The sequence below is a fragment of the Camelus ferus genome, chromosome 14 (assembly GCF_009834535.1).
Source record: "Camelus ferus isolate YT-003-E chromosome 14, BCGSAC_Cfer_1.0, whole genome shotgun sequence".
NCBI classification, from domain to species: domain Eukaryota; kingdom Metazoa; phylum Chordata; class Mammalia; order Artiodactyla; family Camelidae; genus Camelus; species Camelus ferus.
Genome location: NC_045709.1, coordinates 20229176 through 20251607, shown reverse-complemented (window position 1 = coordinate 20251607; position 22432 = coordinate 20229176). Strand labels below are relative to the sequence as shown.

The 22432-nt window shown below is 45.5% G+C and overlaps 1 protein-coding gene across 2 annotated transcripts in view; it reads right to left on the bottom strand.

Annotated features, from left to right (window-relative positions):
- The window catches only part of FLT3 (fms related receptor tyrosine kinase 3), a 69234-nt gene that overhangs the window by 6116 nt on the left and 40686 nt on the right, over window positions 1-22432 (bottom strand). For both annotated transcript variants that reach the window (XM_032496395.1, XM_032496394.1), the window contains exons 8-21: window positions 22263-22416; window positions 21111-21279; window positions 12982-13085; window positions 12194-12302; window positions 11555-11733; window positions 10659-10765; window positions 10439-10571; window positions 10250-10354; window positions 7958-8068; window positions 6921-7074; window positions 5027-5109; window positions 3204-3331; window positions 623-745; window positions 96-207 (exon numbers count right to left, since the gene is read on the bottom strand). In XM_032496395.1, coding sequence (XP_032352286.1) covers window positions 96-207; window positions 623-745; window positions 3204-3331; window positions 5027-5109; window positions 6921-7074; window positions 7958-8068; window positions 10250-10354; window positions 10439-10571; window positions 10659-10765; window positions 11555-11733; window positions 12194-12302; window positions 12982-13085; window positions 21111-21279; window positions 22263-22416 — 1771 coding nt within the window. The remainder of the gene's footprint in view (window positions 1-95; window positions 208-622; window positions 746-3203; window positions 3332-5026; window positions 5110-6920; window positions 7075-7957; window positions 8069-10249; window positions 10355-10438; window positions 10572-10658; window positions 10766-11554; window positions 11734-12193; window positions 12303-12981; window positions 13086-21110; window positions 21280-22262; window positions 22417-22432) is intronic.

Genomic DNA, 22432 nt, shown 5'->3' with positions numbered 1-22432 from the left:
AGGTGGCGTTTCCTCCACTCTTTGACTCAGGAGTCGGGGAGGGAGCAGAGAGAGCCGAAGCCCAGGGCAGGCGGGCAGCAAAGTGCAGAACTTACCAAGCGAGAATATTTCCCAGAGTAATATTCCGTATGACCAGACGTCACTCTTAATTGTGTAGATCCCCTCAAATAAGCTTTCGGGGGCCATCCACTTTACAGGCAGACGGGCCTGTGTACAACCCAAGAGGAGATCGATGGTGAGTTTTCCACGCACAGACAGTCCTTCTTTTCTCCTGTTGGCTGGTGGTAACGTTTACTACCTCCCTAAGGCCACTCTTAGTGCTTACTGGAGAAACTCGTATTCCTCAAGGGGATGTTTTTCACCTTCAAATTAACCTTCTAGCATAGAGGCCTTAAACAAACCAACCAATCATATTTCTTTAAAACGCAAACTTGTTGGGGAGAGTATAGCTCAGTGGCAGAGCGCGTGCTTAGCATGCATGAGGTCCTGGGTTCAATCCCTGGTCCCTCTATATAAGAAAATAAATTTAAAAAAGAATAAATAAACCTAATTCCCCACCCCCCCAAAGCCATGACAAAACACAAAATGACAGGATAAACAAGGTAAGAAACAGCAGCCTCACGTTGCCCCTGATCACGTAGTTGGAATCACTCATAATGTCCCGAGCCAGCCCGAAGTCACCGATCTTCACCACTTTCCCATGGGTCACGAGGACATTCCTGGCGGCCAGGTCTCTGTGAACACACTGGAAAGAACAGAGTGGAAGTGCTGTTTACCACAACGTGCGTAACCCTGGACCGTGATCTTCCTTCTAGCTTCCAGCTCAGTAGGCGTTCCGGATGATGGAGGTGGAGTTCATCAAGGTGTCTTATCTTTACTGGGCTACGAGTCATCCTCACCATGCGGAACAAGTGTGTGGATGACTCTTCAGCCCTTGCAGCTGCAGCCACGTGTGCTGCTTACAGAACATTCCCAGAGGCCGAGGGGGCCGGGTCCTGAGAAAGGGGGTCACACCTGGCCAGGTGCCTTATCCTACTGTTGGTAAGAGACACGGCCCAGGCCCTCGGCTGGGCTCCCGGAGGGGCTTTCAGAGCACTCTCCTGGTGGGAGTGGAGACAGTAATGTCTTTTCTGACCAGGGAATAAAGCTCTGGCAATAAAATGGCATAATATTAAAAAAAAAAAATGGGGAAAAGACTAGAAGTTTGGGAAGGTTGACTAAAGAGGAATTAGAAGCAGACTCTGAATTGAGAGATGACATGACTTTAATTTGAGTGGTCTGGCAAGAAAATTAACTCCACGAAGGAATGTTACTGAATGCCAAGTTCCTGTGCCCGATGTACCATGAGGCCAAACAAAGAGAAACGTCAGAGTTTGGAAAAGAGAGAGGTTTACTGCAGGGCCGAGCAAGGAGGACAGGTGGCTCAGCCCAAAAGAACCCCTGAACTCCCCAAAGGGTTTCAGCTGAGCATTTTGAAAGGCCAGCTGAGGGCGGGGCGCCCAGCGGAGCACGGTTCTCTGATCGGTTGATGTGATCGGTCCTCAGGCGCCAGAAGGCCTGGGGTCTACAGGCTCATGACCATCACGTAGTTAATTTCTTCCATTTGGTGGTGGTTTTTAGCATCTGAAACACTCAGGAAACATATGTGACATACTATTATCTGGGTGCTTCAGGGAGGAGCTACCACAGAGGTCATGGGGGAGGAGGTCTGTCCCAGGAAGACCACATGGGCTCCTGCTCGGTTACAGGAAGAGTTCAAAAGAACAGGGCACTGGGAGCAAAGGTCCAAAGGGCTCTCTTCAATCTTTAAGAAATAAAAGCCAAAGCCATGAAGGCTGCAATCCCTCCGGCTCGCCCCTCCCCACCCTGTCCTCCGAGTGTCATCCAGGTCCATTCCTGACTTTGCCCGCAGCCTGCCTTCGGCTGCCAGGCTGAGCCCCGTAGTGACCTGCAGGGATGTGACCTGGCCCCTCGGTGCATCTGGTCCCACCTGGCAGCTCCTCCCTTTGCAGATCCTCCCTTCCGTGGCCTCTGCGCGGCACCCTCACCCCCGCGGCCGCGTCCTCTCAGCCCACGGCCTCCCCGAGCCGCTGCCTCCAAACCCAGGGATGCCCCCCCCGTCACCCAGACCTCTGTCTCCAGCCCGAATGCCCCCCTCCAGCTCCGGGCAGGAATGTCCAAGGATCTGCTGGCCTCAGCTCCCCTGTGTTGCCTGAACACGGAGCCTGACATTTAACACGTTTAACTCCTGACCTTTCTCAGTAGACTTCCTCCTGGTTCCAGGTCCCCTACCCTAGCCTGCATTCCCCGCTGGGTGTCCTTTTCCTTCAGAAACCTCCTTGGGCCCAGGACGAACTCTTCCAGAAAGCCTTTCTGCACCACTGCCTGTCTGCCAGGCCTGCTGGGCCTGTCACTGCTCTGCTCCCAGAACCTGGCTGAACACAGTATTTGTCTCACTCCAGGGTAATCTTTGATCTGCCTGCCTGCTTGCCTGCCCAGGCCCACCCGGGAACGGTTGCAGGCAGGAAGAAGTGAACACAGCCCCTCTGGAGGCTGACTGGAACCAGGAAGTGTTTGTCATTACATCCTCCCCTTTTCATATAAAATAAGCCTGATTTCTAACTTGGGCAACATGGTCCCAAATAACATCACTATTCCTTGCCCCAGCGACTTGTCTCTTGATTCATTGGCCTGTGTGCGGCGAGCGTGGACCGGGTAACACCAGTGGGCCCACAAAGTGGCTGCTGGCCCACAGCAGACACTCAGAAGGGACACAGCGCCCAGGGTGGCAGGTCTGGCTGCAGAGCGCCTGGGATCTGAGCCTCCACTCACCCCAGGGTCAAACGCTCGCGAGCAGGACACAGCCTGAATAACCTGGCCTGACTGTCCACGGAAGGCCCGACAACGCTGCACCTCATTTTGAGGAGGGATTCCCGACTGTTTCCTGTCTGGAAGCTTCAGGGGCTTTGCACAGCCTGGAGGGCTGTGATAACCGACATCTGCTAAGGGATTCGGGGCCTTTACACTGTAATTAGTCAAGAACCCATGTAGCATCCTAGGTGACTTCAACAGTGAAGAGGCGGGAAAGACACACTTTAAGGGATGGATACAAGTTACACCAGGGGAAAAAAAGCACACCTCTTTTTCAAAATCATCTTTTTTTGTTGTGGTGGTGGTGAGTTTCCTCTTTCAAAGGAGCTTACCGACTTAAATTCCAGAAATTCCATTCCTTTGGCCACTTGATAAGCAAAGCAAAGAAGGTCTTCAAAGGTAAGTACATTCAGGTCCTCTTCCTCCTCCAGCCTCTTTTGGTTTTCATATTCAATTTCATCTGCAAAATAGAACTGGTCCTCATTTTTGCCAAAATGCGAAGAAGCTGCCTTCTGGGAGGGGGGTGGGGGCAGCACAAGGGTAGGGAGCTGAGGTACAATCTAGCATCTATACAATAAGCTACAAGGAAATGCTGCACAGCACAGGGACCACGGCTAATATTCTATAATAACTGCAAGTGGAGTGAACCTTTAAAAATTGTGAATCACTGTATTATCTTAAATTTATATAATATTGTATATCATCAGTTACATGTCAGAAAAAGAAAAGTTGCCTTGTGAAATCTTTGTGAGGACCTCACATACAAAAGCAGCTATTATTCAGGGTTCTGCTGAGGCAACTCCTTTACCCAGCCACCTTTCGTCATCTTTCTTTAAGCACTGAGTGTCCTTTTGGGTAAGAAACATTTGGCTGGATTCACAAAAAGGTCAATGAGTCAGCAAGAGGTCAGAAAACATTTGCAACTTGTAAAAGTCTTCTGATTCAAAGCAGCCACATCTTTGTCATCAAATTTGAAAACTGGATCACATTCAACTCACTGTAACCGGGTTCAGTGTTCACGCACCATTAAAGAGCACTCACAGAGCAATCTGTCTGAACGTTGACATTTGAATAAATAGACGAATAAACAGAAACAGTGTTTAACCAGCTAAAGATACACTAGATGCAACAAATGAGCAGGGGAGCGTATAGGTTATTCAGCAGTGCACAGCTTATTAGTATGCACGAGGTCCTGGGTTCAACACCTCCACCCAAAAAAAAAAGACAGCGTCAGGAATCCCTCTTCAACAAAAAGAAAATGCTGACTCATAAAGATATAAAAGTTTGCCTTAACCGAATGCTCAAATAATTATCTGAAATTGCCTAGCATTATAAAAATTATAGAATTATAGAGTTTCTTACATTTCACAGGGCAATTAACTTTGTGGGAGGCTGTACTTGACTAACATATCTTCTAAGAATTCAGAAGAAATGTTAAAAAAAAAAGAAGGCGCCATCACATGGTCTTCCTGGTAGCGCTAGGGCTAACCTGTTCGCGCTGGGAACTGCACGGCCCAGGACGGCTCCCCAAAGAGTCTCTTCGGCTAGAGGAGCCCCTTCCCAGCCCTCGGTGATGTGTGGCCGCCCGGTGAGGCAGCACTTACAGACGCCCTTCCTCTGCGCTAAGTGGTTTCGTCACATTGTAAAAGAATTACAATTATCTGCCACATTTTATGGACTGTTTGTGCACTTACGGTGCTTGCAGCCAATCCTCTAACAGTCCTATGAGGAAGGTACGAGCAGGCCAATTTTACAAATGAGAACATTGCGGCTTGGTTGTCCACAGTCATCCACCCAGAAAGTGGGGCAGCCGGAGGCCCCCCCAACTTCTGTCTGACTCCACAACTCAGTACCTCTTCCACTTGCCAGGGAAGAGGATGGCGCTAATTAATTCATGACTTTTTAAAAGAATAACCTGATCAAATAAAATAACCCTCAGTGTTTATTAGTTGAAACAGTGACATGAAATTCATAATATACAAACCGTTGGATCTTCACTGCCTTTAAAGCAAATATGCATTAATAAAACCTATAGAAGACATTAGCAAAGAAAAACATGCTGTCACACTTACACACTTTGTAAAAACAGCTAACACACAGACCTCTTGTATCCGTTTCTATTTTAAAGTGCTACTATTTTAGAATAAAATCTTACCTTCGGATTGAAATGAATTCCCATTGAAACCTGAGGCAGGATCTGAGTCCTGGTGTATTTGAACTTCTCTTGTTCCAGGCATACTATTTTTAAAAAAAGTTATTTCATTATTTATGTTCTTCTCTGGAGTAGACATTTTATTTTAAAAAACACAGTTCATCAAAGAAATGAATTCCAATTATAAATGAGCTTTTAAATTAAAAGCATAGCATCAACCTTTCCTTTTTTTTTTTTGTGGGCATTAAAAACACCTGTGTAACTGAGCTTGCCAGTCCAGCTGGGGTAAGAGGGATCTCTGTAATCTGTATGGACTCCTACGGTTCCAAGAGGATCTCACTCAGTCCTTCCCACAACCTTACGAGCTGGGTGTCAAAGTCACATTTTATAAAAGAAAAATTAATTTGGTGAGATAAATATGATTTGCTGAAATCACAAAGCTGCGAAAGAGTGTGACCAGGACTCCCACCTTGTTCTTGTTTTTAAACTCAGCCCACTCCCTATAACAGCTCATGGAACGCAGATTTTCTGTAGAGACCTTTAAGTGTTTCACCATCCCTTTTTCCCCAGGTTGGCCTTTTGTAAAGCTCATTTCCTCTTCCTGTGAAATTAATAATAGTAATAACGCCAACCCCTTTTATGGTACATAATATAGAACTCTTCACCGAGGAATTTTGCATGCATTATACAATGATTTAATTCATTCCAGTGTAATAGTTAACCCCAATTACAATTTGCACACCTTTAGAAAACGGCTTAATGTTTTCAGACCACAAATACTCCCAAAGTAATTGCTTTGGTGTATCAAATGCCCCAGCGACTGGGATGAATCAAAGGCCCTGAGCTGACCAGCGCTGCTGGCACTAAGCAAGGAGCGGTGGGTCACAGACTCTGACTCTCTGTTCCGGCATACAGATGACGTTACAGAAGCCTCTCGGTTTGGGAATATGAACTCAGAGGAGAAGGGAAGACCGGTGGGAATGGACTGAGGGCAGCTGCACGCAGGTGTGCGTGGAGGTCCCCACGGGGTCCCCGGCTTATCATGCGGAGCCTCTTTCTCAGCATTAGAAGGCTAGCGAGCTGTACGGAAGCTCACGTGCTGGGAAAACATGGCTGGAATCTCAAACTCATTCTCCAAGTGTCTACCAGTAAAGGATAAAAGTCTCTCAGCACATCTGCCTTCGGAAAAAGGGAGCGCTTTCACGTAGGATGGAAACAGGAATGCACTGTGGCTGGAGGAGGCACTCTCACAGAGTGCCTGTGAACTCATGCAGAGGAGGGTGGTCTAGAGCGACCATGTTCAAGTGATTAGCAAGAAATCTCCAAGGATGAGGAAGAGCATCCTACCAAACCCGCAGCCCTCTTGGGACCGAGAATCACTCAGGGTCCCAGGGATGGCAGAATACACAATGCAGGGCAGAGGGACTGTTTGTCCTTGTCATTAGTCAGTCAATCCATCCTCACTTTAAAACGTCCAGTTCATGAGATTAGAACTCTTTTGTGCAATACTCCCAGGACCTGCACTACTTTCCATGAATATGTCAAGGATTTGGGGAAAAGTGTTCATTCTTTCTGCCAATTCCTATGTGTCAACCAGGAGGCCTGAAAGATCGAATAATGCATCTTTCCTAAGACTGAATCTATGTCTAGGCTGCGATTAGGTGCAGGTGGACAGAGACCGGTTCAGCTACAGCACCTGCTACAGGAAAGGAAAAGCCTCATTGTTCCAAGTCAATGGGGGAACTACAGCAAAGATAACTGACCTTTCTAGTCTTGGAACCCACAGACCACACAATGCCGGACGATGGCCTTTAGAAACTGGCTGGTGAGGGGTGCTGAACCATCTTACTCTGTCTGTTCTATAATCTTTAATTAGGAAACTGACCCAGCATCTTACCTGGAATTTGGGTGTGACTGGAAAGTGGGATAAAAGCTGAAATTATGTTCCTTGAAAATCTCCGTCCACGTCCTGTGAAATTTTTCTCTTTTACTTCTCAGATAGTTGAGAAGATCGCCGTAGCAGCAATATTCAAAAATCAGGTAGATAGGTCCTGAAACAGTGACAATTTTATTTATAGGTGTACAAACACGAAATAATTCTTTCAGCTCTCTGTGTAGCAGAAAACATACATGAGCGCTCCCTTCTCCCCTGACTTGGGAAGCGTACCCCTTTCTCTGAACCTCTCTCTTCTTACACTTGAAATTCAATTTCAGCTTTTTGCTCAAACCCGCTTGGAAAGCTGTACCTTCCTGCCTCCCACTTTCCCCCTTGTGGTCCATGTAGCCTCACCAGTAACCACTGGCCACCGGGATTCTCCAGTTTGCAACTGGGGATGAGATGCTGACTGCACGGGGAGCACTTGGTAAACACAGGCTGATCTGTCGTTTGCCTGAGGAGGGAGAGGTACATCCCTAGTCACCTCTTAAGTTCATCTTCTCTTTATCCCTTCGTCCCAGTCCCAGGCTGGCTGTCCCAGAAGGAACAACTGCTGGGCCCATGGTTTGGGTACTTCTAGGCAGAAGTGCGAGAATCAGGGCATGTGCTCCATTGGATTCTGGGAAAGTAAAGTTGGACATGCCTCCTTGGCTGTGCCTCATTTGAAGCAGCCCAGCAGGGGCTGCGGCCAAGCTGTTCAGCTGTCCTCACCGCCGCATCTGTGCCAGTTTCACAGCCGAGGAGGAGAGAGACGCCACAAAATGCGCTTGCCGCGTTGATATTGTTTTAAGTAGGTTAGAATTAAGTGGCTTATCCCAGTGAAGACAGGCCTTGCCTACACAGACCCACCTGACTACAGAGCGCTCAATGTCCTGCCCCACTTGGATTCGAGGGCCCCCACCAGGACTGAGCAAAGGAGAGGAAAATGAGCACAAATGTCCCCTTTGTCTTCAGGCTACAGTGTTCCCGGTTAGGTGTCCCCAGGGGGAACCAGTTACCTGACAGCGTGCACGCACCCAGCAGGTTCACGATGTTTTCATGACTGCCCAGGTGAGTCATCATTTTGAGTTCAGACATGAGAGCCTCTCTTTCTGAGCTGTCTGCTTTTTCTGTCAGCGGAAGAGCATTACAAATGGAAGGTGGAAGTCAAATAGGTATTTTATGTCTTTTAAAAAATTAACATTTTCCACGGGTCAGAGAAGATTTGCATAAAATTTTAATTTTTTTTATTTTTTAAAAAAGGTTTTCATGAAGTTTATTCATTTTATTATTTCTTTTAATTCATTTGTTTGTGAGGGGGAAGGTAATTAGGTTTATTTATTTAGTAGTTTTTTTTTTTTGAGGGGGGTGAGTTAATTAGGCTTATTTATTTATTCTTCGAGGAAGTTCTGGGATTGAACCCAGGACCTCATGTCATGCATGCTAAGCATGCGCTCTGCCACTGAGCTGTACCCTCCTTTCTTTCTTTCTTTCTTTCTTTCTTTCTTTCTTTCTTTCTTTCTTTCTTTCTTTCTTTCTTTCCTCCTTTCTTTCTTTCTCTCTCTCTCTTTCTCTCTTTCTTTCTTTTCAATTTTTTTAATGGCGGTACTGGGGATTGAATCCAGGACCTTGTGTGGTAAGCACACACTCTAGCACTGAGCTATACCCTCATAAAAATGTTTAAATGCATAAAATAATACATACATTTGGAATAACAATACCTTGTGTTTTCAGACAGAATTTTAAAGATTTTAGTATGAAAGCTGAATCAAATAATGTGCCTTTTGTGGGATGGGACAGCTCAGACCAGGCTACATAGTCTATATATAGACTATAACATCTAGCAGGGAGCTTGCACTCATCTGTGGCGTGAGAGAAGACTTCCCTGAGGAAGTGGTATCTGAGCCAAGATCTACAGGAGGAGTGGGAGATAACTGTGTGAAAGGGGAAGCGGAAGGATGGCCTGTGCAAAGGCCCTGAGGTGGGAGGAGGGAGCACAGAGCTCCAGAGGAACCAAGAGACGGCCTCATGATGCCGTGCAGAGGGTGCAAGGGGAGAGGTGAGCAGCCAAGTTGTCCTGGGAGGTACGGACTGTCCAAGAGAAATTGAAAGCAACTGAAGACATTAAGTAAGAAAAGTGTATGATCTGCTTTGTATTTCATAACCATCACTTGAGCTCCAGTATAACAGAATCCAAAAGGAGGGAAGAGCGCACATAGGGGAGCTGCTCGGAAGGCTAGTGAGGCCATTCAGAAGAGCTAGACTTGGACCAGGTGGCAGTAATAGAAATGAAGAGAAAAGAGGACGCACTCAAGAGGCACCCAGCAGAAAACTAGAATGAGGATGGTTTCAAGGATGAGTCAGTCCTAGGTTTCTGGTCTGCCCAATTGCATGGAATGTGGTTAGTCATTGGTACCCGTAACCAACCAGTGAGAGAGGGAGTGTTGATGGGGGGCCAGGGTTGGAGGAGTCCACTCTGGATGAATCAGAGGGACTTTTGAGACTTGCAAACATTTGGTCATAACCTGAAGCTCAGAAGGGAGATGTCACTGTGAGAACCCCTGGGATGTAGGATGGAGTCCCGGGCAGAGCTGAGCTAGCCGATGGTGAGGGCGTGGAGGGAAATGGAAGGAGGCGCAGGAGCAAGCCTTCAGGAACTCGGCACAAGAAGCTGCGTGAGAAGATGACGGGCCAGCAGAGGACTGGGACGCAGTCAGAGCAGTGGGAGGAAAACCAGGAGAATACGGCAAGATGGAAACCCAAGGACTGAAGCATGTAAAGACGGAGAGAACAGGCAATCATGCCAATTTCTGCTCAAAGTTCAAGTAACACAAGGACAGAAGAATGCCTGTTAGACTTAGTTCATTGGTGGGGATGTGTCACTGAGCACTTAGCCAAAGCCCGCTTGTGGTGCTCTCAAAAAGAGAGAGATGCTAAGGGGAGGACCTGGGGGTGGGGGGAGATGAGAGCGGATGAGAAATGGGTGGAAAGTTGTACAGAAGGTTCCAATTCCCTCTTCTACCCAGACTCTGTGTCAAAAGGTAAGACACAAGAGCTGCCTTAGCAATGGTACCCCAAATATTGAAGCTGAAAAAAACCTATACAAAGCGAGAGGAGGAAGAAGAGGTGGCATTCTGCATTCATGACTTGCATTTTATATTCATGACTTGGTTGACACTAACCCCATCTCGCTCCCTCTTTAGCTCTGAAACATGGCAAGTGGTAGCCATAAAAATGATGGAAAAGAGGAGGTGGGGGACGGCACCTCCCCCCTCTGTGCATCTCCATGGGTACATTCCACGTAACCGTACCTTTCAGCATTTTGACTGCCACCTGGATTGAGACTCCTGTTTTACTAATTCCATAGGCGGTTGCATTCATCACTTTTCCAAAAGCACCCGATCCCAGGACCTTCCCTGCAAGATAAACGGTGAGTGAGTGCACGCCAGAGAGCTCCCGACAGGAACAAAATGCGACAGAAACATTTGGAACATCCTTACCAAATTCTAAATTTTCTCTTGGAAACTCCCATTTGAGATCATATTCGTATTCTCTGAAATCGATGTAGAAGTACTCGTTATCCAAAGAGCCGGTCACCTGCACCATCTGCAGCTGGCTTTCATACCGAAATTGCTTCGGAGATGAAATAAGGAGTCTATTAGCCACAGGGCATTCTCCAGAAGTGGGACACAGTGATGACTTTTTAACCTTCGCTCTTACCTTTTTGTACTTGTGACAAATTAGCATGGTCAAAACTGCAATGAAGGGAAGACAGAGGCCAATCGTTGCATAGAATGAGATGTTGTCCTGGATGAAAGGGAAGGGGCCTGCAACAGAAGAGCATTGCAGAGCAGCGGGTGAGAATTCCTGGGGGACACTGCAGCCCAGGATGCTCCTTACAGCCTCTCACATGCTCCTAGAGGAAACATTCTTTTCATCCTGACAAGCCCTCTGCAAACATGCTACTCCCCACAGAAAATCAGGCCACGTTCATAACAAAGGACGCTTCCTTCCCAGAAAATTCTAAACGATTCTGAACCCACTTAGAAACTCCATGTACCAAGGGTTTTAAGAATTGCATCCATTTAAACCCACAGGATACGCAAGTCAGATTAAAGAAAAAAAGAAGTTCATGTTCCCGGAATGAAGATGTCCTGCGAACGTGGAGAAGTTAGTTTGGGGATGCTAAACTGTTCGTGTAGGCAGCTGGGTTTCGGAATTGCTTAACTTATGAGGGCTCTGAGAACCGAACCCAAGTGATAAAACAGCAGGCTAAAGGTAAATGAGGAGATTAACCAAAAGGGAAAATGGTAGCCTCCAAATGGCTAAGTCCACTTCCGGGATCTTTCTGGAGGTAACCACTACACTGAGGGTTTACGGTCCTACCCACGTCACTCGAATTTGTGGGTCACAATGACGTAAGCAGAAGTCACTCTGCCCTTGAACTACGAAACATATATGTTCAGTGGGGGTTCCTGCCTGACCCCAAAAGCCTTGTCTCACACACTGAACCTACATCCTCTTGTAAAATTCCCCAAATAAAAGTGAACTACGGGGACTAACTTCTCGTAGGGAATTCCTGACGGTGGTGCTTTACAGCAGTGACTGCTGTCTACCTGGGGAGTTTAACAGGATCGTTTCACAAGACGTGCCCAGGGAGTTGTATGCACAGCACTTCACCAGGAGCCCTTTGACGGCCTCACTCATGTTCAGAGTGCTGCTGGACACCCACTGGCCAAACACTTTCCTGTTAGCCTTTTTATTCCAGACTCCTTCTGTGATTTCTTCCGTGCAGCTGAAAAGACAGGGCGGACAGAGAAGTTAGAAGGGGAGGGGGCATCACCGGATTGGGAGTGAGGGCTTCTCGAGTGGGCTCTACCAGAGACACACCTATTGTATGTTATCAGAAACAGTCTGCGACCACTTAGAATTATGGTTGACTAGGAAGGTAAGCATGCATGCATGCATTTATTTATTTATTTATTTAAATTTTGGGGATTTGGGGGGGGGGAATAATTAGGTTTATTTATTTGCTTGTTTGTTTATTAGATGGAGGTGCTGGGGATTGAACCCAGGACTTTGTGCATGTTAAGCATGTGCTCCACCACGGAGCTATACCCTCCCTCCTGGCAGGTAAGCATTTTAAATCCTTTATTGTTTCTTCTGAAATTGTGTTGATGAGAAAGTGTTAATATGTCAGAAAGAGTGTGAGTGTTACATTCTTCTAATACAAGAGACGCCAATGTCCTTATTACTTGGGGGACTTGTCTGAACACTTCTTCCAGGTCCAGGATGGTAACGGGTACCCATCAGAGGAGCAGGAAGCCTGACTCGCCGATGCCTCGGCGAGCACTTGAGGTTTCCCTGCAGAAGACGACAGGAAAAATAAGATCATGTACTTTCTAGAAAGGGCTTCAAAGTCAGCTTTACATAGACTGCCCGAGTGCGCCAAGCGGTTCGTGCTTCTAGGAGGGTCTCATGCAGGGTGACTGGATTTTCCCTCTTTCCCCTTGTCATGCAAACCTGTGCGGGCAGCCCCACCACCTCTCTGGGGAGCACCCCTTTTCCACTGCTGGGCCCCTCCTGGAGAGAGCTGAGCTGTGGCCCCCTGTCTACCTGCGCCCCTCAAAATGAGTCTTAGCTTCAGGAGAAGCATCTGCAAAAAGTCCAGTGAGATGTACTCTCATCTTTTTATCGACCAAAGACACAAAAGATATCAAAACAACTCAACAGTGGGTAACATGACTTTTGGCCTTTCCTTAACAAGACCTTTCAAAATACTAAGATCAGTAAAGCCACACACTCAAGCACCTTCGGAGAGGACATGGAATCAGCCTCTGAGCTTCAAAGGATGAGCCCAGAAAGAGATCTGTGTATAAACAAAGCCAGTAGATACGGATTAAAATTTCAAAACACGTCAGCATGTCAAAACAGTTTTACAGCATTCCTTCCCTAAGCCACTGCTTAGATCTTTCTGGTCCGCGTTAGTACATAATTAAGGAGTTAAGAGATTAAAATCAAATTTCTTGGCAATTTAACTTACTTCTTATATTCAGCGTGAACGTTTTTGTGAACTGGGCGTCATCATTTTCTGCATGGAATATATATTGTCCTGGCTGGTGTTTATGGTTGCAAAACTTAGATACACTGTATGAGAAAGAATTGAAGACAGACTTAGTCAGGTTCTCTTAGGAGATGCTGAAATGGGTGGTGGTGGACATGGAAGGCGTCTTCTTGGAGACACTCACTCTCTAAAGTTCAATGGACAGGGAGGTGCCTGTGTGCTCCTGCTGCTCAAAGTGTGGTCCACGGATAGGCAGCATCAGACTCCGTATTATCTGGGACCTTGCTAGAAATACAAAATCTCAGGCCCCACCCCAAATCCACTGACTCAGAGTTCGCATTTTAAGATAATCCAAGTGTGATTCATACGCACATTAAAGGTTGAGAAGTTGGGGCTCCTAAGAGAGACAAGGAGGTTCCAGCCTCTACTCTTATGTACATCCCAGACTAGTCTAACTCCCCAGAAATATGGAAGACCCTCTGTAGGTGGGGGAACCCGTAACTCCCCAGCTTCCTGAAAGAACAGCTTTCTGACATTGGTCTCCTTACATAGCGATTAACAGTGAAGAGGGCTCAAACCCACTGAGTTTGTACAGAAGTCTTTGGGTGTTCTAAGCAGGCTTTAGTATCTACTTGAAGTGTTCATCCGCCATGCCTACCAGGTATATGGGATTGGGGATTATCCACTGAGCCTACCAGGTACCTGGGATGGTGGATAATACAGGAGGGGTGGGGGACCCAGGAGCTGCTGAACATGCCTTCATGCATTGAAGAAATAGAAAAAAATTCCCTTAGAATAAGAAAATCTAAGGCTTGTTCAGAAGATACTGAATTAGGCCACTTCTATATAGCCTATTTGAAAAGAAAGACAGACAGACAGACAGACAAGACTATGTATGGGCAAGAAATATAAACAGGAGGAACTGTGTAGGATGCAAAAGACCTATAAGGATGGCTCCTGTCCTCAGACACACCATAATCCATGTGGGTGACCAAACCTGCCCACATGGAATAATTAAAGCATTAAACTGAAGGCCCATAGACGATCAAAGAAGGCAGACCAGTGACAGTGAGAAACGTTCAGAGGGCTTCAGAGAAGCAGGAATTAAGTCTTCACAGATGAGTTTGTTTTAATGAGAGCAAAGAAAAGACATCCAAGGAGGAGGCAACAGCATGACTTAAGACATGAGATGGGGGAATTCACGAGGCCACAGGGAGAGCAGCGGGGAGACCTCTTAGCTGAAACAGGGGTGCACATTGCAATATAGCAGAAAAGAGGGTCCAACGGGTCGCATCAGGGACCTTGAAAAACAAGCCTAATTATTTAAACCTGATGGAGAAAGCGGGGAGGAGGTGCTGTGGATCCCTGAGCAGGAGAGGAATGTTACCAACACCACTGCAGTTTAGGGTGACGGCAGCGGGAAAGGTTATGGGAGGGACGTCTGGAGGGAGTTGCAGAAATAACCCAGGAAGTCATTCATCCCTTCGTGAATTCACTCATTCATTCTCTGGTCCAGGGTGGAGGCTATTTGTGGCAGGAATCAAGAATACAACAGTGAGTTAGGAAAAGCAGGTTTCTGTTCTCAGGGAATTGACAGTTTGGGGGTGAAGGCAGACAAGTAACTAGCGGCTCTGGGGTAATGTGGGAAGTCCTGGGAGAGGGGAGGTGAGGGCTCAGAGTTGAGAGTTCAGACAACAAGACAAGAAGAGAGGGGTCTAAGGCAGGGAAAATGGGAAGGGAAAGGAAAGAGCCAAGCCAAGAGGCACCAGGAAACAAGAAGCAGGAGGTGCTGGATCCGACGTGGAAGACGAAGGAGGGGACAGAATCCCAGTCGATCCCTGAGTCAAACCACACACCTCGCAACTGGTAGAGCAGCTTGGGAGCCCAGGTTTATCTGACACCAATGTTCTGCGTCCTTAGCTCCGACTGTGTATAGTGCCGGGAGATTTCATTTCTCTGACCTACCAAGTGACCATTTCACAAGCTTTTTGTTTGCCTTGTTAACCAGAAGACTGAAGAAGTAGAAGGGAATTTCTTATCTTGACCTACTTCTGGACAAGAAGAAAATGGTTGGTGAAGTGGAAGTGACAGAAAGGTTGGCGGAAAGCCAAATGATAACTTTAGGGAGACAGGTAAGTACAGATACATGTGATTTCCAGACTTTACGAAGGCAGTTTAAGTGGACCAAGAAGAGAAAGATGTAAGCTTCTAAAAGGGAAGATGTAACTCTCACTGGACAAGAGCCAAAGACCCTGAAAAGGAAGAGGAGAGGAAGTAAAAAAGAAAAGCGGAGTCAGTGTGGGTGGTCAGGGACCAGGCCAAAAGCACCAAGCAATTTGATTTGAAAAACAAAAATGGAAAAGAAAGAAATCACCAATACAACTATTGATTCTCATACAGCCCAAGGCAAACTGTTTTGCAAACTTTTCCCCTTCTAAGGTCTTCTGTGCTGTCCATTAGGAGCGTGGCTTGCCGTGGGACAGACAAGGTAGCATCGGAAACAGTCTCACTCTTCCAGGTGGGAAATTGGTCACAGAAATAGCCTGAATGTGAAGCTGAATACCCAGGCGGCTCCAAGCCGCTGGTCGTCCTGTTTGTGACAGTTAACCCCGGCAAGAGCAGCAAGGCCACCGCTGACCCTCCCCTGGAAACTCCGAGGGCACTAACCAGTGAGGGATGGGGAGTTTCACAGCTTCCTCTTTCCCTCGGGTTTTTCTGAAAATGGCCAGTGGGCCCGAGATGGGAGGTCAGGAAACTGGAGTTTACAGTGAAATCTCCTTGGTGACTAAGACTGAGATGTCTTCTCATTACAGCTATGGGAAGGGTTTTCGCCTCTGTTACAAGCAAAATGCAGGTGATTTTTATTTTCCATCTAGTGCCCAGAGGGGAGGAGTGGGGAGGGGCTGGTCTTTCCAATGGGTCAAGGAGACATTTCACTATAAAGGGAAGAATGCTTTTTTCAAAGACCAAAGGATAATCAAAGTCAAACCAGAGAACAGAGGATAATAAAGCACGTATTGGGGAAGCTGACAGCTTCTGAAACTGGGGAGCGAGGAGCTGGCAGGACTGAGTGACTTTACCTGGAACTGGGGGACCCCTGATCAGGAAAGCCTGCCCCTCAGACTGCAGGGGGTGGGTGTCAGGGTGGGAGGTGGGAGGGAGCTGGGGAGCGGGGTACAGAAGTTGAATCCAACCTGCACACAGTTTTGTCCTGAGTTAGGCGAGGGGGTGGGGGGTAGGTGCTGAGGGGTTTATATCACTCTGTGTCATCCTGTGCTCACTTTTATTGTACTTCAGGGGAGCGACAAGCCTGGGGAAGTACAACCATTAAAAACTCAATAGCGAAGCATGGCACCGATCCTAAGGAGGGGTGCACTTTTAAACAATCAAAGAGCATGCCTGTATTTTTGTTTTCTTATATTCTGGGCTTGAGGATCTCACACTTCTGAAATGAGTTGTATCAAGAGGCAGGACCAAAGTGATGGTTAAAAATGCAGGCTTTGTGATGAAAAAGAGCATGAAAACAAATACATGTGTGTATATGATGACTGAAACATTATGCTGCACACCAGAAATGGACACAATATTGCAAACTGACCACATTTCAATAAAAAAAGAATGCAAAAAAACCCCCAATCAATCAAACGAAAAAAAAAAAACGCAAGCTTTGAAGCCAACTCTGCCTCTGCCTCCGGATGTGCCCTTGGGCAAGTCATTGAACCTTTCTGTACCTCAGTTTCCTCACCTGTAAAAATGGAAGACAGTAACAGTATCTACTTCACATCGCTAGAGGAGAACTCTGTTTTTATTAAAGCAGTTTTGTATAAAGTGCCTATAACAGTGCCTAGTATGTAGTAAACATGATATATTTGTTAGATTATCATCACTATGAGGCTTATTAAGTCCAGTAATCATTTTGAATAAAAAGACATTTAGAAGCTTTACTCTGGGGTATACAGGAAGTGAGAAAATTACATAGAAATAAAAAGAAAGATGCAAAGAAAAAAAGAATCAAATGCCCACCAACAAGTTAGTTAAAATAAAATTTTCGGAAAAGTGGACTCTCATGTAGCCATTAAAATGAAAATATAAATAAAAATATTAACATAGCAAGAGGTGAAATTTTTAAAGTCCAAAATCAGGTGACAAATGGCCCAATTAATACCACGTTTGTACAAAAACCTATACTTACATGTTTCTATTCTGGTGCTTACATACACAAGGCCTGAAATACAATCCCTACAGATGGAGTTATGGGTGTTATTTCTGGGTTTTTTTAAAAAGATAATTTCAGAAAACAAGAGTGACTGAAAGATGTGGACTTTGCCCCAGCTGATGGGGAAAGTAACTTAGCCTGGTTCCATACTTCATAAAATAGGATTATGAGGATTAAATGAGATAATGCACATAAAGGACTTGCACACTGGCACTGGTAAGGGCTCAGAGAAGTTTCTTTTGGTCTCAGTCAGCAGCTGCACATGACGTGGTTAACACCTTACAGCGGAGGGGCAGGGTTTGGTTGGAGGCTCCTGCTACATCACTATACCCAAACGTCTCTCCCTCCTTTCTGTATTCACTCATGGCTTATCTTCAGGGAACAACAACAACAACAACAGCAAATCCTCCCAAAGAAACTGAGGTCACTCCTGTAATTACAACCATTGATTGATTCGACAGCTTGCTTTTCTCTGTTTGTCCAGAGAAACCCAGACTTCTCCCACACTGCTGTTACAGTAAGTGCTCAGGTAATGTTTGCTGTGGGCAGAACTTAGACTTCTGGAGCAGGGAAATTAAATAATTCAGGGAAAAGGAAAACGCAGGGATTGAGCACATCTAAGGAGAGTCTCTCAGAAGAAATTACTTAAATAATTATAACATCTTAAGTTATGTGTGTGGTTTTTTTTTTCACCATGAAACAAGGAAAAGCTAAGGCAGCCTTGTTTATAATTAAGTCTACAGAGATAAGAAATGATGCAAGCTAACAGATAAAATATCCTAGGATCTTTTCCCAAGACTATGCTGTCAGGACTACTGGAAAGTTACAATTTCATAAAGTGTAAACACACAAAGGCAAGCCCTAATAAACTTTAGTGTAATATTTGAGGAAGTAAATTGGAGAAACGAAGCTGTGAAGGTGGGGAAGCTGAAAGATTTCTGGCACAAACCCTCTGACCACACCTTTTTCAAGAGTACTGCTATTACACAGACTTTTCAGTTACATATAAAAACTTGTGTTGCTTTGCTTATAAAGTCATCTCTTGCCACATGATTAAAACACTGTACCTCATAGAGAAAATTCAGTTTGACTCAACTGTTGAATCTAGGTGGTGGGTAAAGGATGCTCAATGTACTGTTCTTTGAGTTTGTTAGTAAATTAGAAACTTTTTACAACAAAAAATTGAAAACAACTCAGATTAGAACTTAGTCTGCATCTCTGATCTCAACACAGAGCCTCGTGTGGAGAGCAAAAGACATTTAGAGCACGTGTGTTCAATTTTTTTGTAGTTCATTTTTCTATTCAATATTTTGAGCATCTTTTTCATGAAGAAAGAGGCTCCATCTTGCCTTCACATTGTGAATCAAGCAGCCCATCACACCTAGCGCATCACTATCACCAATTAATATCCTAGCTCTTCAAGAAATTTTTAAATAAAATAAACACTAAGGGTTAGGTGTTGTGGTAAGTGCTGTTTGTGTGGTCCTTGCAGTGCAAAGAGGATGCCACTGACTCATCTTTGGCTCAGGCTATGCACTTTGAGTTCTGTAGAAAGGGTGATGATGAATTCACTCATTTATTAATCAGCCGTTGACTGAACAAGGCATTGTACAAAGACAGAGAAATGACAGCATCTCTTCTAATGCAGGTTATAAACTCACTGGTGGGATTCGACACACAAAGAGGTTAACTCTATGGCCAGGTAATTAGGAATGAGAGGTGCACAACACCATCAAAATCAGGACCTGCTGTGACTTATTCATCGGCTACCTCTACAAGGCAATGACTTCTGTCAGGGGTGCAGATGGGGATCACACAATGAAACCAGATTAACTAGTCCACTAGAATGGCCCAAGACCTGTATATCAGAGACACGGTCCTCTAATCAGTGAGTCTGGAAAATCTTAAGGATTGTGCCAGGTGTCACCAGCACAAGTAGCAATGATCTCCCAGGTGGCCCCTGGCATTTAAATGTGCCTGGATAATTGAGAGGGTGGGGGTACTTTATTCACCCTTGTAGCCCCTTACAGCATCAGGCTCATCAAGAAGATATTAAAGGAGTATTTGTTGAACTAAATTGAATGGATCCTCTGTCTCTTTGAATCAGGTTCAAAAGAGAACCCCATAGTGCTCAGGGCTTCTCTGACATGGGGTCACAGTACAAAGGAGGACGGGGAAAGTGACGGCACTGATATCCTGGACACAGGCAGTCAACTCAACCGGAAAGAGAGGTGCCGACTCCCTGGCCTTCTGCTTTCCAACGTCTGATAATAAGGGCTTACGACAAGGGTGTGACCCCTCCAAGGCAGTGGTTCTCAACCACAGGCATTTTTCCTCACCAGGGGACGTGTGGCAATGTCTGGAGATATTTTTGGTTATCACAACTGGGGATGGTGGTGCTACTGACACCCAGTGGGTGGAGGCCAGGGATGCCGTTAAATTTCCCACCACTTGCAGGAGACACCTCAGAACCCAGAATTACCCCGCCCAGGATGTCAGTGGTGCTGCTGTTGAGAAACCCCAAGTCAGGGGATTGTGTGTTCATCAGCTCACAGGCCAAAGGCTGCGTTCTTAACTACCTGAGAAACAAATGCTTTGAACATGTCAGGAGGTTTCGGTGAGAGAGGGTAGACGGTTCCATGCAAACCCTGCATTACAACTCTTTTAAAAAATGCAAACAAGGATCAGTTACAAATCACTCCGGGGTATGAAGAACAGCGCGGTAATCGCGAGACAAACACCGCGAAGAATCAGATGGAAAGGGCTGAACTCTTACTCTTCACCTAGACCCGTGCTGTCCAATAGGAATATAACTCAAGCCACATACGTACTTCGAAAGTTTCCAGTTAGCTACATAAAGAGTAAAAAGGAGTAAACCGTATTTAATAGATTTATTTAACTCAATATATCTAAAATCCTACTGTGTTAACATATAATCAAGATAAAAATTATTGAGATATTTTACATGCTTTTTTGCATTCTAAGTTTTCAAAATCTGGTGTGCATTTTATAGTTTACAGCACATCTCCATTTTGACCAGCCACAATTCAAGCTCTCAACAGCCACATGTGGCTGGTAGCTACTGGACCACAGAGCACAGATACAGAACGGTGATTGGGATCCCCAGAGGTTCTCATTAAAAATGTAGAATCTGGGCATTATCCCTCAATTGGGGGTCAGCATGTCTGGAACGGGAGCCAAGAATCCACATTGTTAACATTTACTCAGATGAGTCCTACACAGTTGACTACGGACTGTAAACTGTCACCTGGCTTGGGGGATGACAGGTGCCTCTCAGTCGCTCACAATCTATCTTGAAACCATGTTATATAAGATTAGTTTTAAGAGATAAGAGGTATCTTAGGCATAGAAAACACTAGAAAGAGTTGGTTTTTGTTTTCCAAAGAGAGAATGAAGAATTTCTCCCAGAAAAGAACCCTGAGTGCAGCTGTACAAATCCCCAGGAAAATGAAATTTCCCTTTATCACTTACCATTGGGCTCTTTCTGCGTTTATTTTTTGAAAACTTAAATCAAGACACGTATAGGTAAGGTTTTCCTGTTTTTAAGGGGTTTTACTTCCTCAATTGTCTGCAAACGTGCTGAGGGAGATTCGCTGTACCGAATAGCACATATTGTTAAACAGGAAGTAACTATCTGGTGACTCAGAAAACGCCACCGAACCATCCTCAAACACACAGCTTTTTTCGTTTTTCATGTGGTGGGTGTACACTATCTGAGCTGATTAAAGAACTGTTACCCTCGTATCTGCTGCTTGTCTTCTCACCTTCAGTGTCAACGTAGTAACACGCAAACTTAGAATACCAAACTATCCTCGAAGGTGACCAGAAGGGTTGTGCCAAGAATGATGGGTCCCAGGCTTTGCTGGCTCACCTGTACCCGTCATCGAGGCCACTTTGCTCGCAAGGAAATGATTTTCGAGAGAAGGTCCATGAGCATCTGATTTGTGGGTATGCTTTAAACCTGACAGAAAAGCAAAACTCTTCATACTGGTCAATTTCATAATCTTCATTTGATTTGGAAGCGTTAATAAATCCCTTTTCTGCAGAAAAAAGAAGAGGAATTTATAAATTAGAGGATGAGATTCATATGGAAATAGAGTGAGAAGATAAATTTTTATTCATTGGTTTTATGCAAGAAAACTCAGATTTGATGGTCCAACAAGAAACACAGGAGTCTTGTCCCCAGTTATAAGCCTGAACACTTCAGCTCCTGAATCCTCTTAGAATCAGATGTAAATAATTGATCCTCTTCCCAAAGAAACGTATAAATAAAGCTATAGATTTTTCAGACAAGTTCACGGGGTTGAAGGGCTCCCCTAGCCTTGCCAACAGGGATCTAGCAGGGATCCACTGACAAAATCTGGAAGCCCCTGTCCTCAGCCAGAACGGCTCTCTCCGTGACACATCCTACAGATGATAATCTCAGGGCACAAATGAAAAACAGTCTAGCCAGTGATAATCACAAGGTTTCCTTATGGAACACCTCCTTTTCAGTCTGATAAGAGAATCACTTCACATCTTGGCATCTTCATGATGACTGAAGGCTGCCACCTATTCTGACATCGCTTGACCTGGGATTATTGTCAGACCCTACACAGCCCACCCGAATTCCACGCATCTAAGTGCCTGTCCAGTTCAGCCACTGCTCCCTGCCCTCCCCCCGCCCCCCAGTTAGTTCTTAGAACAGGTGTTTACTGAGGGCTGATTTTGTCTGGCTCTCTGCCAGGTCTGGGACTACAAGAAAAGAAGGGATTGTCCCGGTCTTTAGGAAACTTCCAGTCTACTGGAAGGCAAAAATCCATAGAGGGTCACCCTACAACGTGGTGAGACAGCGGCATTCAAGTGGGCACGGTTTAACTGGAAAAAGAAGGGAGGGGGCAGCTTATTTTCATCCACATTCAGTTTCTTCCTCACTTTTTGATACTAACATAATGCTGAAAGCAGAACTTGCAGTATGTACCCCACATTGCACTCTAAAACGACTAAAAACATGAGCACAGGTTGTGCGAGCGGCCAGCATTACCTAGGATGGTGACCAAAGCTGATTTACTGGGATGCTCTGAAGAGGAACAAGTGTAATAGCCAGTGTCGTTTCTTCCCACTGATGATACAAAAGCAAACAGAATCCGTATCATAGTTCTGTTTGTGGAATAGGTACTCATCTCAAAGTAGCTGCCCTAGATTTTAATAAAA